Source organism: Chaetodon trifascialis, chromosome 17 (assembly GCF_039877785.1).
Source record: "Chaetodon trifascialis isolate fChaTrf1 chromosome 17, fChaTrf1.hap1, whole genome shotgun sequence".
In the NCBI taxonomy this organism is placed as follows: domain Eukaryota; kingdom Metazoa; phylum Chordata; class Actinopteri; order Chaetodontiformes; family Chaetodontidae; genus Chaetodon; species Chaetodon trifascialis.
In genome coordinates, this window is record NC_092072.1 from 24,226,888 (window position 1) to 24,243,913 (window position 17,026).

Below are 17,026 nucleotides of genomic sequence, written 5' to 3' on the forward strand. Positions count from 1 at the left end.
CGGAGACTATAAATTGTTTGCTCACCCTGTTTCATTTGTATGCCTTTTGTGGTAGCTTTGCTGACATGTGCTCTGCTGCCCTAATCTCTTTGTTCCCAGACATGTGCCAGGAGCCATGTAAGACGATTGTTTGTTGCTTGACGGTTTGATTGTTTAGTTGTGAATTGTATGGACTTATTTGTTGTGTCTTGTTTGATTGACCAATTGTAATTGTATTGTCTCTTTGTTTATCTCTTTTCTGAGGCAGCACACGCAAACAAGCTGTGACAAAGACAAATACCGAATCAGAAACATCAAAGATCAAATCAAAGATAAATAAAAGCCACTGGTTGATTGATTGATTGATTGATTGATTGATTGATGGTGTTGCATCGAAACCTGCCTTCTCCCTTGCCTAATTCCATCACTCCACTCCTTGGCATTGATGTCCTCTGATCGAGACTCTGTTTGCTCACCACACACTCACTCTCCCTGAACCACATCACCCCTACAGTTCCTTCCCTTGTCAATATTTGTCTTTTTTTACTTGATCATGATACCTACTCGTGGAAACTTCAACTAGGCAGGGATATTGTTGCCACAGCTCAATGAACTTTTCCTCTCTTGTTGTCCCACCTGAGAGCAGCAACCTCAGCATCCCTCTTCCTCATCCTCATCCTCTTCCTCCTACTCTTCAACATGGTTAACTTTGCAAAAAACATTTGATTAGTAAACGCTCAGGAACATGTTGTAGGGGATGTCACACTAAATGTGTCAAGACAAAACAATTCTCACATACTAGTCTTTTTTGTTGGGGTGTCTAGGGGCATCCCAAACACTGCCCAGCAGGTTGTTTGGCATGTCATACTACACTATATATGGATGTCAGTTTGCTAGTTTGCTGTCCATGATCGGCCATAATACTGGTAATTGGTTGGCCATGACAAAATCGTCTCAAAATCAGGTAAGATTCTTGTAGTCCGATCCCAGAATAAGACACAATCTTTCAGCAGATCCTGTTATTCACTTTTGTTGTCATGCAGCTTGATTCATTTTCAAACCTGTTTTGAAACATATAATCGATTAATCAATATCAAGGTAAACATTTTTGATGTATCCATCTGCCTGACATTTAATGGTTGAAGCAGTTTGGAGGATGCTGAGAATCTAGATTAAATAGTTAACCTTAAATTATTATAAATTTTATAAACTAACATTTTTTTATTTTCTATTTTTTTTTTAATTATCCTTTTGTGCTTTCACAGTTAAAAAAGATGTCCCTCCCTCAGCAGTCACCAGGCCTATATGTGGCATCATGGGAACCATTCGCCTGGTAGCAGGTAGGCACCATGGTGAAACGGGACTGTTGTCAGTGCTCTGTTGAGCATGTTTCTGAAGCTTGTACAATTAAACAATTGTGACTTAAAACACCATACAGGGATGTACCTGATCGTCATCACTAGGAAGAGGAATGTGGGCAGCCTCCTTGGCCATGCTGTGTGGAAGGCTGTGGATTTTGATGTGATCTCTTATAAGAAGACAGTGCTGCATCTCTCAGAGATCCAGGTCAGCAAGACCATTTATTCAAAGTTGACTTCAATTTGTGCATAAAAACCCTGAGTGGAAACCCTGAAAATTCAGAAATAATATAAAATTATGGCCAAGTTTTTACACTTGGCTGAGGCGGAAAAGTTCAGTGCATCGATAAGAAGAAGAAGATTTGGAATTTCCCCTTGCGTTGGAATTTCCCCTTGCGGGACGAGTAAAGGAATATTGAAAAGAAATCCTTTTATTAGTCACATACACTACATGCAGAGTTAAGGGGGGAAACTGCACACGCCATGCATTTGTGAAATTCTTTCTCCGCTTTTAACCCATCCTAATCGTCCTTCCTCCGTGGCAGACCAGGAGCGGTGGGCTGCCAGCCGACTGGCGCCCAGGGACCAGTTCCTTTGTTGTCACCATTGGTCAGGTGGTGATCTTCTTGCATGTTTTTAGTGGGGGTATTTTTATGGAGGATACCCCAGGTGAGCACAGGGAGAACATGCAAACTCCACATAGAAAGGCATCTTTCCTCGAGCAGCATGGTGGAGGACATGCCACCAGCACCCACAGCAGGATTCGAACCAGGACCTTGTAGCTGTGAGGCGACAGTGTTACCACCTGTTCCACCGTGCCACCATAAAAGTAAAATGCAACAAAATGCCAGAGAAACAGACTTAAACATCCACTGAAGCTTCCACTCCATTTGAAAGAGATGTGAAGATGTTGCTTCATGAAAACATCAGATTTGTGTGGAGCAATGAGGAGACTGTATCTTTTAAATGAATACATGAAACAAAGAAATGACATACTGTATACAGTTTGTCTGCTGCTGTTTTGGACAGTCCCAAAGAGGGTGAAACAGGGTACCTTTCTCATCCAAACATTTGGTACAGATATCTGGAACATTAGGAGAATATTTATGATACTTGGCAGAAGTTATTGATTGATTGATTTGCTCACCACACACTCACTCTCCCTGAACCACATCACCCCTACAGTTCCTTCCCTCGTCAATATTTGTCTTTTTTTACTTGATCATGATACCTACTCGTGGAAACTTCTACTAGGCAGGGATATTGTTGCCACAGCTCAATGAACTTTTCCTCTCTTGTTGTCCCACCTGAGAGCAGCAACCTCAGCATCCCTCTTCCTCATCCTCATCCTCTTCCTCCTACTCTTCAACATGGTTAACTTTGCAAAAAACATTTGATTAGTAAACGCTCAGGAACATGTTGTAGGGGATGTCACACTAAGTGTGTCAAGACAAAACAGTTCTCACATACAAGTCTTTTTTGTTGGGGTCATGTTGTTTGGCATGTCATACTACACTATATATATATACTTTCTCATCCAAACATTTGGTACAGATATCTGGAACATTAGGAGAATATTTATGATACTTGGCAGAAGTTATGTACATTTTCATTAACCACTTATATTTACATAATTTGAACCTTGTATTTATTGTTCTTTTTTGTGCTTTTAATCAAGCATCATTCAATTCTGTCTTGTCAGTTCAGTTTGCTGTACTATTTAGATACATGGCCATTCCCTTCTGAATTTACAAGTGTTATTTCTCAAGTTTTGATAACGGCGGTACGCATATTATCTGTTGACATTTCGATGACACGTAACTGTAAATAGTTAAAGAGGAGTTATTTCTGTATTTGATATCTTTGACATAATTGATCAAAAGAAATCAAAACTTTTTCATAAAAAAGTACCTTTTATATTCCATGACCTAAATCCTCCCATCCCCTTTTTAGCAGGTGTTTGTTACCCCAAGTAGGTGTAAATTGAGACAGTACAGGCATATCACCTACAGTAATATGTTTGTGCAGCGTGCCAAACTGAAATGGTATATGTAGCAAAAGGAATTTTTGTACATTTCATCAATATGTCAACATTCATTGAGTACAGATACAAATGTTGTGGTACATCTGGAATTGACTTTTGCTCAGTGTGTACCCAGGTTAGGGGTGCCTTTGTACAGAAATAATATGGTGCTGAGGTCAGTTGGGCAGCCATATAGTACTAAGGCAGATAAAATAGCCTAAGGTGCACTCTAGTTTTTCCTGTCTTTCCAAATGAATCAACTAAATAATTTGTCAAGTTTGTCATAAAACATGTTTGATAGGTGCAATTTAAGCCCTGGTAGTGGAGGCTTCATTGCCAGTCTAACTCTTTTGACTCTATTAGGATTTTTTTGACTCTACTCTAGACGCATATAGCCTCTCCTCCTCCTCTTCCTCCTCCTCCTCTGGTAGCTGGTTTCTGTCTGGGCTCGTGATTTCCCATCTTGTTTTCTGTATTTATTTTAATTTTCCTTAAACTTGAAAGTTTAATTTTTTGGCTGAATTGGACATCTAAAGACATATTTTATGGACAAATATTTAAAAGTTGTGGATGACCCTTGCGACCTCTGATATTTCACGGATACACTCTGCACTGGCCTACTGACTCCCACTGAAAAAGCCTGCTTCGGCCTACCAACAGAAAAAGCCTGCTGGCAGCTAAAGCTAACTAGCACCAAGATGCCTCTTTTCTCCACAGATGACCTCTACAAACTTCTGCAGCAGGTTGCAGTGTTGGAAACTAAAGTCCAGCGTCTGGAAATAAACGCAGAAGTGAACGGACTTTGTGGAAATGACAGCACTTTGCCACTGACTCAAAACAGCAGACTGGAGAATGCTAACATCCAGCTAATTAGCTCTGATACAGCTCCCTCGAAACTAAAGGGCTGTGTACTGGGTAATAAATCTGCCATTATTAGTCCTCCCTGGAAAGCTCTCGGGGCAAAGTCCAAGAGTAAATCAGCTGATATGGGGAGACGTCCAACAGGTAGAACCCAGCGCCTTGAGATCTGTGATGCGACAGGCTGGCCTGCATTATCATCTTCCTCAACACCTGTGCAGAGTAAGACACAGTCGTGGATAAAAGCCAAAGGGAAGATGAGCAACAACGCTCCCAAACCAGCTAGGGTGCAGTTACAAAATCGGTTTGCTCCACTGCTGCAGGACCATGGATCTCCAACTGAAAACCTGGATAACTTCTCGGACTCACAGAGAAGGGTAAGGCCTGACAGGAAGTCAGAAGATAGAAAGCTACAAGGAAAGCTACTGACTGGTCCTGAGACCCTGATTGTTGGTGATTCTGCTATTAAAGATGTGGGACGAATGTCCAGCAGAAACACAAAAGTGTTGTGCTTTCCTGATGATACAGTCTCCAACATGACTGACAAAATCCTCAGTATTGTTGCAGAAATTCCAACTCTGAAATACCTTTTACTGCACACAGGGGCAAATGATATTGTGAAACGACAATCTGAAGTGCTCCAACGAGATTCAGGTAAACTGTTAAATGCAGTGAGTTCTCTGAATGCTGAAGTCTTCTTCAGTGGGCCTTTACCACCAGTCAGAGGAGGAGGAGAGAGATTCAGCAGATTGTTGGCAGTAAACAGATGGCTTTCAACTGCATGTGACATTTTTTCAAAGGAGACAGACTTTCCCTAAACAATTCAGGAGTAAAACTTTTTGCCTCCAACCTATCTTTCTTCCTGCGTCACACTGTTCCCACTCCCAAGGACAAGAGACAAGAGGAATCCAAACAAAAGCAGCGAACACTAAAACATGAAGGAGAACCAACTCTCCCCCCACCTGTATGCTCTAACCCTGAGGGATGCGAGCAAAAAAGGGGGATGCCTCATGTCCTCCACCAGAGGCCACTGCTCGAGAGAATTCACCGACTCTATCCACTAAAACTCCACCTAGGCCACCATCTCCAACTGCCCAAACTCCATTGAGCTCATCATCTTCACTGGGTATCCCATCACCCTCCTCCCCCCTGCTGGAGTTTATTGACCAAATGAACAAACTTGTCAGCGCTGGTATCAGGCTTACTCCTTGCCCATCTGGGATCCTGTCCCCCCAAATTCCATCCCGCCCCCTACAACCACCCTGTCCCCCTCCACCACCACAGCACCGATGGGCACCACCTCCACCCCCTCCACGGCTTGATCTAAACTTACTCCAGTCCCCTTGTAAGAGCCCAGCACAGCCACCTATTTGTGTTGGTAACTGATGTGTTCTGGGTCCAGCTTTTAACGCAAATGTTATGCCTGACTTTTCCAAGGAAAAGCCAGGGCCCATTGTGCCGGAAGCTTCATTGATTCATGTCTCAATAGAATCAGAATCAGAATCAGAATTCCTTTATTGATCCCTGAGGGGAAATTGTTTTTTGTACAGTGCTCCACACAAAACAGAATTACAGATAAGAATAAAAAAGAGAGAAACAACAAGAAGGAATAAATATATATATAAAAGCAATATTAAGAAACAGAATATTAAAACTAAAGATATATGTAAATGAGAAATATACAACACAAATTAAGAAATATACAACACAAAATATGCAACACAATGAAATGTACAGTAATAAAAATAAGTAATATACTGTGTATATTGGATGTGCAAAAAATGTGCAAAATGGAATCAGATGTGCAAGTGAAATTGTAAAATATTCAACAGAACAGACCAGACAGTGACAGTGAAGTTCAAGGGCCATTCAGAGAGAGGAGTTGTACAGGTTAATGGCCACAGGCAGGAATGATTTCCTGTATCGTTCAGTCCTGAGTTTTGGTGGTATTAGTCTCTTACTGAACGTACTCCTGTGCCTGGCCAGCACATCATGAAGTGGGTGTGAGACACTGTCCATGATAGTCCTTAGCTTATTCAGCATCCTCCTCTCTGACACCACTGTCAGAGAGTCACACTCCATCCCCACAATGTCACTGGCCTTGCGGATCAGTTTGTTGAGTCTGTTGGCGTCTGCCATCCTCAGCCTGCTACCCCAGCACGCAACAGCATAGAGAATTGCACTTGCCACCACAGACTCATAAAAAATCCTGAGCATAGTCCGGCAGATGTTGAAGGACCTCAGTCGCCTCAGGAAATAGAGACGACTCTGGCCCTTCCTGTAGAGAGCGTCAGTGTTCTTAGCCCAGTCCAGGTTATTGTCAATATGTCAGTCAGTGGCTTGCCCAGGGGCTGGAGCTGTTCCAGGACGAGTCTCTCCAGAGTCTTCATAATGTGGGAGGTCAGTGCCACAAGTCTGTAATCCTTTGAGTCCCTGGGCCGTGATGTCTTTGGCACAGGAACGAGGCACGACGTCTTCCACAGCATGGGGACCCTCTGGAGACTTAGGCTCATATTGAAGACATGTTGAATAACTCCACACAGCTGGGGGGCACAGGCTTTGAGCACCCTGGGGCTGACACCATCACGGCCTGGAGCTTTGTTGGAGTGGAGTCTCATCAGCTGTCTTCTCACCTGGTCAGCAGTGAAGCACACTGTCGAGGTACAGGTGGGGGAGGTGTGGTGTAATCCTCAAGTTGGTGAGTGAGGATAGTCTGGCAGTCTGAGGAGGTGTGAAGAGGGCACAGGAAGATGGGGGGGTGTGAGAAGGAGGAGAAGGAGGAGGTGGAGAAGGAGAAGGAGGGGGGGAGAGGGAAGTGGTTGATGATGGTCGTCCAGGACAGACAGCAGCGGAGTCAGAGGCAGCATGAGCCAGGCCTCCAGTGTCGAATCTATTAAAAAACAAATTCAGCTCGTTTGCCTTGTCAATGCTGCCTTCAACTCCTCTGCTGCTTGTCCCGAAGCCAGTAATGGTCCTCATACCACTCCAGACCTCTCTCATGTTGTTCCCTGATTCTCACTTTTAGTTCCTTCTGTATCGTTCTCACCTCCTCCCTGTTACCCGCCCTGAAGGCCCTCTTCTTCTAATTGAGGATGTCTTCGATGTCCTTTGTCATCCACGGCTTGTTTGGATAACAATGGACAGTCTTGGATGGGACAGTGGAGTCCACACAGAAGGTGATGTAGTCCGTGATGCACTCTGTGAGCCCGTCAATGTCCTCCCCATGCGGCTCACAGAGTGCCTGCCAGTCTGTCACCTCAAAACAGCCCTGCAGTGTCTGATATGTCTCCTCTGACCATCTCCTCACTGTCCTCGTGGTCGTGGGCTGGCTTTTCACCAGAGGCACATAACAGGGAGTGAGGATCACAAGGTTGTGATCTGACCTGCCCAGAGGGGGGAGGGGGGAACAGCTGTATGCATCCTTGACGTTAGCATACAACAAGTCCAGGGTTCTCTCCTCTCTTGTGGGACAGCTCACATACTGCATGAAATTGGGCAGTGTTCTTGCCATGGTGACATGGTTGAAGTCACCCGAGATAGCGATGAATGCACTCGGGTGTTGGGTTTGCAGACGGGCCACGACGGAGTGAATGACGTCACATGCCGACGTCGGGTTGGCAGAGGGGGGGATGTAAACAGCAACGATGATGGCATGTGAAAACTCCATAGGTAGGAGGAGGAGATCGGTCTATCTCTCCAGAAATATCACATCATCGAATTTAACATGTATTCCATGTCAGCCACAGTATGTTCTAAAACATGGGGATGTTAGACTTTTTAGCACATTTAACTTAGCTCTTTTAAATGTTAGGTCTTTGGCAGGCAAATCATTCTTAATCAATGACTTTCAAGCCCAAGCTTGATTTTATGTTTTTAACTGAAACTTGGTTAGGACAAGATAACAGCACAGCAGTTCTCAATGAGTCAGCCCCTCCAAATTTCAGTTTCATAAGTGATGTAGTGTGTACTACCTTAATTTGATGTTGCATTCGTTGATAAAATGTCGGGGCACCACCTTCCTCAGCTAAGAAGGACTGCAGAAATTAACTGCTATAACGCTGATAAAATACTAACGAATGGACCAAAAGTAAATCAGTCTGATAACCTGAAGCGTAAATTCTGGATACAGGGATCGTAGATATTCAGTTCAAAAGGACACCGTCTAACCAGGACTTAAATCAAAATAACTTTTATTAAGCAGAATTGTGGATAATGGGTAATGTACCATGAATAATACAATAGAATATGTGAGGTGATATGACAGAGCCCACAAGAAACTTATGGCAACACAATGGTAAATAAATTGGCGATAGTGAGAGGTAATTGAAAGGGAATAATGGGGACGCGAACGTAGAGTTAAGGGAATGAACAATTAATGGAGAGAATTTGGACGAATTGACCTACTCTTAACCTCACGGACCAACTCTTATTCAAACCCGCTTAGCGTGCCTACTTGATTGCTGGCGTCCCGTTGTGCTCTGCTCCGAACTGACTCGAAGACGTTCCAGATGTTCGTCCGTGGCTCGATCTGCTTGGTGGTCTAGTGGAAGGCCCAGGCACCAAGGTGACGAGCTGATGCTGAACGGGGCGTCTCTGGAACTGGTTCTGCGGTGTCGGTTACAGATGAGGGACTGCTCCGGATGGTTGTGAACTGGACCAAGGATCAACAGCTGGCTGCAGGGTTTGGTTCGGTTGAGTCCGTGACGGATTATTTTAGACTGATAGTACAAATTAAGAGTCTCTTTGAAGAAGAAGAAGGCTACAAAATTAGTATTACTTGCCTAAATTTACTGATGTTAAAAACAAAACGTTTGGCTAAATAGAAAGTTAACTTTAAAGCTTACGGCAAATTATAAGAATACGTCTTCTGAAGATAATTTACGCTACTCGGAATGGCTTTGAGTAGCTCGAAGACGAAAAACTTAAAGAGCAAAACGACTGTGCAAAACTTAAGACAAAGAAGTAAGAAAAAGAACTCAGCTGAGAGTAATTAGACGTAGAAAGAAGAAAACAAAAACAGAACTAAAACTAACTAACTGAGTAACGCGCACTACACGCAGTTTTTAATGGTCGCTCCGGGGCGTGTCAAAAGGGCAGGCCATCGATTCACGTGAGACACTTTGTGACACGCGATCGCCTCAAGGAGCTGAACTAATCAATGATTCATACGAGGAGCTCATCTGCTTCTCACTATGGTCAATCACATATAATTTCAATGACAAATTTTCAATGACATTTCAACATTGTTCACAGCATGCATTAGACACTTTCTATGGTTGGGTGACAACATTAAATGATAATCATGGTACAGTTTCATCCCAACATGTATAGTGACTCACTAATACAAAAATGAAGATAGGAATAAAGAGAGGCAGACTACATTTGCCAAAAATGATTATCACGATTACGGTTACTTATCGATAAATGTGCCAAGTCAAGCATATTCAATCTGACGGTTAGGAACCTCTGGATGGCAGTATGGTTTTGTGGTGACAATTCAGACAAACTTTTATAAAACTGTTAAAATCATAACTTGGTCATACTTCATGTCAGAGATACTGGGAAAACATCAATATTATGCATACAACGAGTCCTGCAAGTTGAAAACATGAAAAGTTAAGTTTAACATAAAAGTCTGGTATGTGTCACTAGTTGCTTCAATGGATGTCCGGTTTACGACCCATCAGCATTTGCTGATGTTTGTGGATTCCTCTGAGGCATGCCATTTGTCTCTTCAGGCAGCCTTGTTGTATTGAGTCCTTGGGGCTATTGGGGGAGTAATTAGCATTGAGTGGGACATCCTGGTTTGGAGATAGGCGTTGACCTTTTGGCTCTCTTTCTTCAGTGTGTTAGCAAAGTAGTTTACTGAGCCAGACATCCTGTCTCTCTTTGAAATCAGATTGCATTGTAGGTAAACCAGATGGTCTATAATTCAATCAGTTGGCGGGTTTACACCTCCATTTCCCTTGAGTATCACCAGAAAAGGAGGGAAAGGAAGAGGTCATTTGGAGGCCGGTTCTGCTACAGTGAACTAAGAATGCATAAGAGAGGAGGTGGAGTTGCCATTTTGTTTAATGATAGCATTCAGTGCAAGAGAGTCTCTTACAGTCAGTTTGAATCTTTTGAATATGTTGCCATTCAATCAAAGTCTCCCTGTCGATCAGTCTTCGTAACCATCTATAAGTCCCCAAAATACAATGCAAAGTTTTCAGATGAGTTTGCCAATCTACTGTCTGTTGTTTGTATTGATTTTGACTGTGTTGTGTTAGTGGGTGACTTCAACATTCATGTTAATAATCTCAAAGATGGATGTGCTAAAGAACTTTTAAACAACTACAGCTGATTCAAAATGCTGCTGCACGAGTCCTTACAAACACCAGAAAAATGGACCATATCACACCAGTCCTCAGATCACTACATTGGCTTCCTGTGAGTCAAAGAATAGACTTTAAAATCTTACTGTTGGTCTACAAAGCATTAAATGGTCTAGGACCAAAATATATTCTGGATTTATTAACTCCGTATGAAGTATCCAGACCTCTCAGGTCATCAGGGACAGGTCTATTGTGTATTCCCAGAATGAGAACCAAAGAAAGTGAAGCAGCTTTCAGTTATTATGCTCCTCACCTGTGGAACATTCTCCCTGCACACCTGAGGTCTGCACCAACTGTCAGCTCATTTAAATCGGGGTTGAAAGCATTATTTGCTACACCTTTTACTTAAATATATCTGCTCAATGATTTTAATCATTCTAATTGCTAAATTATTGTCTTTTACTGGCTTCTGTTTTTAATTTTCCTAATTGTATTTTAATTTAATTTTTCTATTCTCTTATAATCTCTTTCTTTCTTTCTTTGAAATGTATGACATTTCAAAGAAACATTACCACAACATATGAGTGATGCAGATCCCTACATTCTGCAAAGTACATTGTCATGAGTTTTCCTGAAAAATAAGTCTGTTTCCCTCTCTTTCCCCCTCTAGTCTCAGGAGAACAAGACTTTCTTGTCCATGATTAACAATGTGCTGACTACAGACGGCTTCTACTTCTGCACTGACTATGACCTGACACACACTCTGCAACGGCTGGCGAACACCAGCCCTGACTTCAAGGAAATGAGTCTGCTGGAGAGGGTGAGACATGTAATAAACTGTCATACAGAAGTGCATTCAAGTATTTTTTGTCAATGCTGAAATAAACCCTAAAACTGAAGTGCTTGTATGGTTGTATCACATTCCCCCTGCTATTGTGGCATATATGCGTGTTCTTGTGCACATTCTGGTAGAGCATGACATATGAACAATACAGGGATCCACATATCAAAACGTTACCCTTCAGGTCCACTAGTGGTTAAAAACTCTACAGGTTATCAGGGTTAAGTCAAATGTTAGGGTTATGGAGATACAGTGTATTTTTCTTACTGTGAGCAAATCCCCATTTGCAGACCCAAACCAACAATGAATTTAACCTGCTAACAAATATTGTGCTTGCTTGATGTATTATTCCTCTGCTAGAAAGAGTTTCATTGTTGTCCAAGAACTATTAAAACATCAACCTCCTGAGTTTTGCGAGGGGATTTTTGGTGTGTTTTTTGTTGTTTAAGTCAGTGTGGAGCTTCACTCAGCCAGTTTCTGGCTAGCTTGATTTAAGTATATGCAATTGTGTTTGGGTTGGTGGGTTGCCAACAAGAAAAGCTCATCAAATGAAGATGGTCACTCAGCAGTTGCAGCCACAGTACAAGAACCAGCTACTGCTAGCAGTTTTGTAGATTCCAAAATTGAAAGGAGCTTGCATTGACCTTACCACCAAGCTATCAGCTGCAACAGGGACAAGTGCAGCCACCACTGTGGCATTTTTCCCTTCCCCTCCACCACCAATACTGGGGCCTAGAACACCGTTTCAGCCACCAGCAGCTACCTAGGACTTGATGGCAATTGTGTGTCTTTTCCCAATCCTTCACCAAACTCATCTTGGAGAATTAAGCAGTATAATTTCAAATGACCGAGGCTGAATGAACCCAAACAAGTAGTCCTGGATAGTTTTTCCAATGTGGCTCTACCAAATCAGACTCCCAAAAAGCTCATTTATGCGTGCTTTTAGAAGGATCCGAGGAGAAATGCAAGACAGAGTAGAAAGACTAGAGTTTACTGAGATTTCCTTCATGATACTTCTTTATTTGGACCAGCCAGAGGTGTAGTAACTACGCTACAGTTATTTTAATCGTACATTAACTACGCTACAGTTATTTTAATCGTACATTTTTATGGAAGTTGTTTTGGTAAATTGTCTTTCAGCTTTTAGGTAGTTGAAAATATTGGGTCTTTTTCAGTGTATGTTTGTCAATATCAAGTAAAAAATATGTAAGACAGTAGAATAAAATTTCCCCTGTACTGCATGTTGTGGTAGTCCTGCTTGTTTGATGTGCAGTGCTGTTCATGATGCTGATGCAACTGTCATGATGTCACCATTTTAGTGACTTTGTTCTGCACAAATCACTGACTCAGATTGTTTGTGTGTAACTTCTAAGTTTAATAGAGGTGAGACTACATGACTATAGCATACTTTGCCATTCTTATAAATAATATGCTCCACTGTCGGGCCACAACTAATTTATATTGACCGCATTTCTCTCTCTCTCTCTCTCTCTCTGTCCAACATTTAGTTCAAAAAAACTTCTGGCTCGATTATTGGTGTCTTCATGAAGGTTTCAAAAAAATAGGCTGCACTCTCTCTATGCTCTACTCTGCTACTTTTTTTGATCTTTTACAGCTCTTTATATACTCCAAAAACTGCTGACTTAGCATTCTCAAAAACTGAGAAACCACAACCCATCCCTTTTTAAAAACCTACCAGATGCAGCTGTGCCACCACTACGTTCTTATCTCTGGGGGCCAAGACCATATCATTTCAACCCGTGGTGGATAGTCTCTAGCTAATTTTTTCAAGATGGACAGTGGTGCTCTACCTGTGGTAGGGAGAGGGACAGTGTAGGGTTTTTTTGTAATCGTGGCAAACTGAAGCTGTTTTGCTTTTGTCTTTATGTTCCTGCTTTTACATTTTCAACTTTTGTGGCTTAATTGGCTGTGATTACTCAACTTAATGCATAATTTAAAGTTACACATCATTTTCCATCATATTTTTCCAGTGTAATAACATCATACTTTCAGTGTAATAAGATCTTTATAGTTCCAGTGCAATTGCCTTTAACATAATGCCTTTAACATAAAACCCTACAAAAACCCTACAACAGTACCTAGGAATAGGAATGGCCACTTAAGTATGTTTGGTGACACATTTTAACATTTGTTTCTTTATTTTTTTTTACTCATCTGAGAGAATAACACTGTTGATGAACTTGTAAGTGGTGCTGATGTTATTTGATACAGTGTTTGGTTTCGGTATCAAATGACATGGGTTTGGGCAACATTTTGCAAGATTGTACTAATGAGGAAAGTAAACAGAGCAGACATGTTCAATAAAAAAGACGCGGAAAGAGGCAAGGCGTTGTGGGGCAAGCCGGTGTGTGTTCAGTAAGAGTGCAAGGGTTAAAATGGTGAAAAAGAAGTAACCTTCTATCAATAGTATAAAAATAGAAATTACGCACTGGAAATAGTATTCTTTTACATATTCTTTCAAATATTTAAAATATGTAAATGGAACCCCATCCCCCTCATTTTTCATCAATAAATAATTTTTAATTTTAATAAACTAATGACTTAAAAATTCTTATTATCAGAAAGTATTGCTGTATGCTTTTGTTTCTGTGATAGACGAATAATGTGGTGATGTCTTAGTTAATCACTTTGCCTCTTGTTTCCAGGCAGATCAGAGGTTTGTGTGGAATGGGAACCTCCTAAGAGAACTGGCTTCGCAGCCAGAGGTAACACATATGACTGTTATCTCGTCGTTCATTTGTTTTTCAGTCATGGTAGTGTTTTTGTACTTGGAATATTTTATTACAATGTCACTATCTCCCCATAGCTTCATAAGTTTGCACTTCCTGTTGTCCACGGATGTATCCTTTTCACTGAATGTTAAGTATTTTCAAAATTGCTATTGAAACTTGGAGCATTTTATCTTGCCTAAAACACACTGCAGATGAGATAAGTTCCTGAGCAAAGCCTTTCCTTCACCATCGTGGTCTAGTCATCATCATGAAGCCATGTCGTATAAATGGGAAGATATTTGAGTGGATTCTCATTTCCAGAAGAAGCTGCTTCCGGGCAGGTGTTAGATACTATGTTAGAGGTAAAAAAGACCTTAAGCATGACACTAAAGCATTTTCTTTGTTGCATTGTTAAGCAAGCAAGCATTGTTAAAGGAGTTAAATCTTGTGGAGGGCAAAGGACCTGATGGCCAATACAGATCAGCTTCTCTTACTCTAATCACCCATTGCAGAAGGTAATATTGTCGACCTCACTACTGACACTACTGACTTTTCATGGATGTTTTTTGTTGTGCTGTCCACACAGGCATTGACTCTGAAGGCCATGCTGCTAACTTTGTGGAGACTGAGCAGTTAGTTCTGTATGAGGGAGCAAAGGCTTCATTTGTCCAGGCAAGTATTAGGCCCACTCATACTTATAAAGACTTTGAATTGTGGCACATTTGTAACTGGCTTTTTCTACATCTTTTTGTGTAACCTTTAGTTGAGATGTTAAAACGCATAGGTTTGAGAAGTAGAAGATTTCAGAAATTGCCTTTGAAGACAACCCTTTTTTGATCCCCAGACACGAGGCTCCATGCCCTTTTACTGGAGTCAGAGGCCCAACCTCAAATACAAACCTAAACCTATAATCAGCAAAACCACCAATCACGTAAGAGCAGGCATTTTCATGTTTCTGTGCCCCTTTAAAATAGTGATGTGTATGAAAATCTGATGCTAATCAGTTCAAAACTTTTTTAAAGATGGATGGTTTCCAGAGGCATTTTGACTCTCAGATTCTCATCTACGGAAAGCAAACTATTCTGAATCTGGTGAGGACCCATTTACCTTTTTTCATTATTATTGTAAGAGCAAATATAAGCAAAGACTTAAGAAGCCAGTTTTTGTTTTGTTTTTCCAGGTGAATCAGAAGGGTTCAGAGAAGCCACTGGAACAGGCCTTTGCCAAGATGGTGTCTGGCATGAACAGTGGTATGCTCAAGTAAGTGTCACTCCATGCCTCCTCCAGTTTTTTTGTCAGCTGAGTTTACAGTCACTTATGGTGTCATTCAGTGCATTTACAAGCGTTGTAGTAACCTGTTATTGTAAATTTTGTGTATACTTGCAGCAGGTGCATTATTTTTGAAAACCAATATTTTTACTTAAGTATGATTTATCTCAAGTATTGTACTGTAAGTGTTGCACTGGCTACATTTCAAATTGAATTCATTGCAGAGTAAAAACCATAGTCACATGAAAAGGTCATTATAAACTGTGTGAGCATGAAACAAAAGACAGGAGCCAGATCAGCAGCTGCAGCAGAGACAATGGGCTCTATTTTCGACTCAGCCGCCGCCGCAGCCTGCGCCACGCCGCCAGCGCAGTAGTATTTTCGAGTGGCGCAGGCAGGCGCACGGCGCATTTGGAATTTTGGTAAACTGAGACGTACAGAGGTGCGCCAGGATGGGCTTTGCGGCGCAGTAGGGGGGAGGTGTCGGCATAATGAGCCAGTGCATTGGAATTTTCAACCATTTTGGTCTGTGCCGGCGGCGCAAAAGTACGCTGAAAGCTCGCCACCTCAGACCTGGTCAACTCTGTGCGCCAGCGGCGCAAGTGGATTTTCGTAAAGTCGTGCGCTCACGTCACCAACACCTCACAGTCAGGTTTCCACAGTGTCTGGCATTTCACTGCGATCAATTATTAGCAACAGCCGCAATTCAATGCAACTATCTGAGTCAGCACATACAGTCAGACCTAAATTTATATATTTTGATCAGTGTATCATCTGACCACATCGAAAGCGCGTTTGGCACGGGTAATGGTCACTCAACCTGACCGAATGTACACAGGTGAAACAGGGATGCGAACTAATCGCTTAACGTCGCTGTGCCAACCAGAAATAGCCGTGGCATCCTACAGAGCATATATACTGCATCTATCTCAGAGCACTTGAGAGACAGAGAGAGACAGGCACATGGAAAAAACGTAAGTGATGATCGTTATCCGCTATGAAGAGGAGGCCGAGGATTTACCATCTAAGGGCCTCATATTTAGACATCACAGACATGCAAACACGGTGCCGAAAAGCACTATTCACTTTTTTCATTTCCAAAAAGGTGACTTGTGTGAATCGCGCAGATCTGAAGATTTTTTGTTTGGGGGGGGCGTGGTCGATGCCGCGCAAGGACGTAGTGGAGGACTGTACTGATTTCGGAGGGACGACTTTTGAGGTAAGCGTTGCACATTTAAGTGTGATTATTAATTGTCAATGAACAGTAACTACAACAATAACTAGGCTATAGGCTATAAGCAGCAACTGTAACGTTAGTCAGCTGCTTCTCTCCACACGCGACACGCAGTGTGTGTGCGTGTTGCTATGGTAACGCTCGTGGGGTGCTACTTGCTAACTGTTTAATCATGCTGCTTTTAGACATTATGTTAGCTAACTTTATCAACTCTGCATTGATTTTCAGAATGAGGGAGAAAGACGCACACATAGTCAAAGAGCTGGATTCAGGTTGTAAGAGCAGTTGGAGATGGTCATGGATGATATTAGACACATCAATTGAGGTGAAGCAGGTCAAGCACACTTTCCCGTTGTCAGACTTTTTTAGAAAAGTTGACAAAAAGGGATGAAATAAATTACTCAAGGTGGAGTCTTCA

At 42.0% G+C, this 17,026-nt stretch overlaps 1 protein-coding gene across 1 annotated transcript in view; it reads left to right on the top strand.

Annotated features, from left to right (window-relative positions):
• sacm1la (SAC1 like phosphatidylinositide phosphatase a) overlaps positions 1–17,026 on the top strand; it is a 57,930-nt gene that overhangs the window by 12,478 nt on the left and 28,426 nt on the right. The window contains exons 3-12 of the mRNA XM_070984006.1: positions 1,245–1,319; positions 1,418–1,545; positions 11,203–11,352; positions 14,040–14,099; positions 14,201–14,234; positions 14,366–14,467; positions 14,692–14,777; positions 14,950–15,036; positions 15,128–15,196; positions 15,286–15,365. Of these exons, the coding sequence (XP_070840107.1) occupies positions 1,245–1,319; positions 1,418–1,545; positions 11,203–11,352; positions 14,040–14,099; positions 14,201–14,234; positions 14,366–14,467; positions 14,692–14,777; positions 14,950–15,036; positions 15,128–15,196; positions 15,286–15,365 (871 nt within the window). The remainder of the gene's footprint in view (positions 1–1,244; positions 1,320–1,417; positions 1,546–11,202; positions 11,353–14,039; positions 14,100–14,200; positions 14,235–14,365; positions 14,468–14,691; positions 14,778–14,949; positions 15,037–15,127; positions 15,197–15,285; positions 15,366–17,026) is intronic.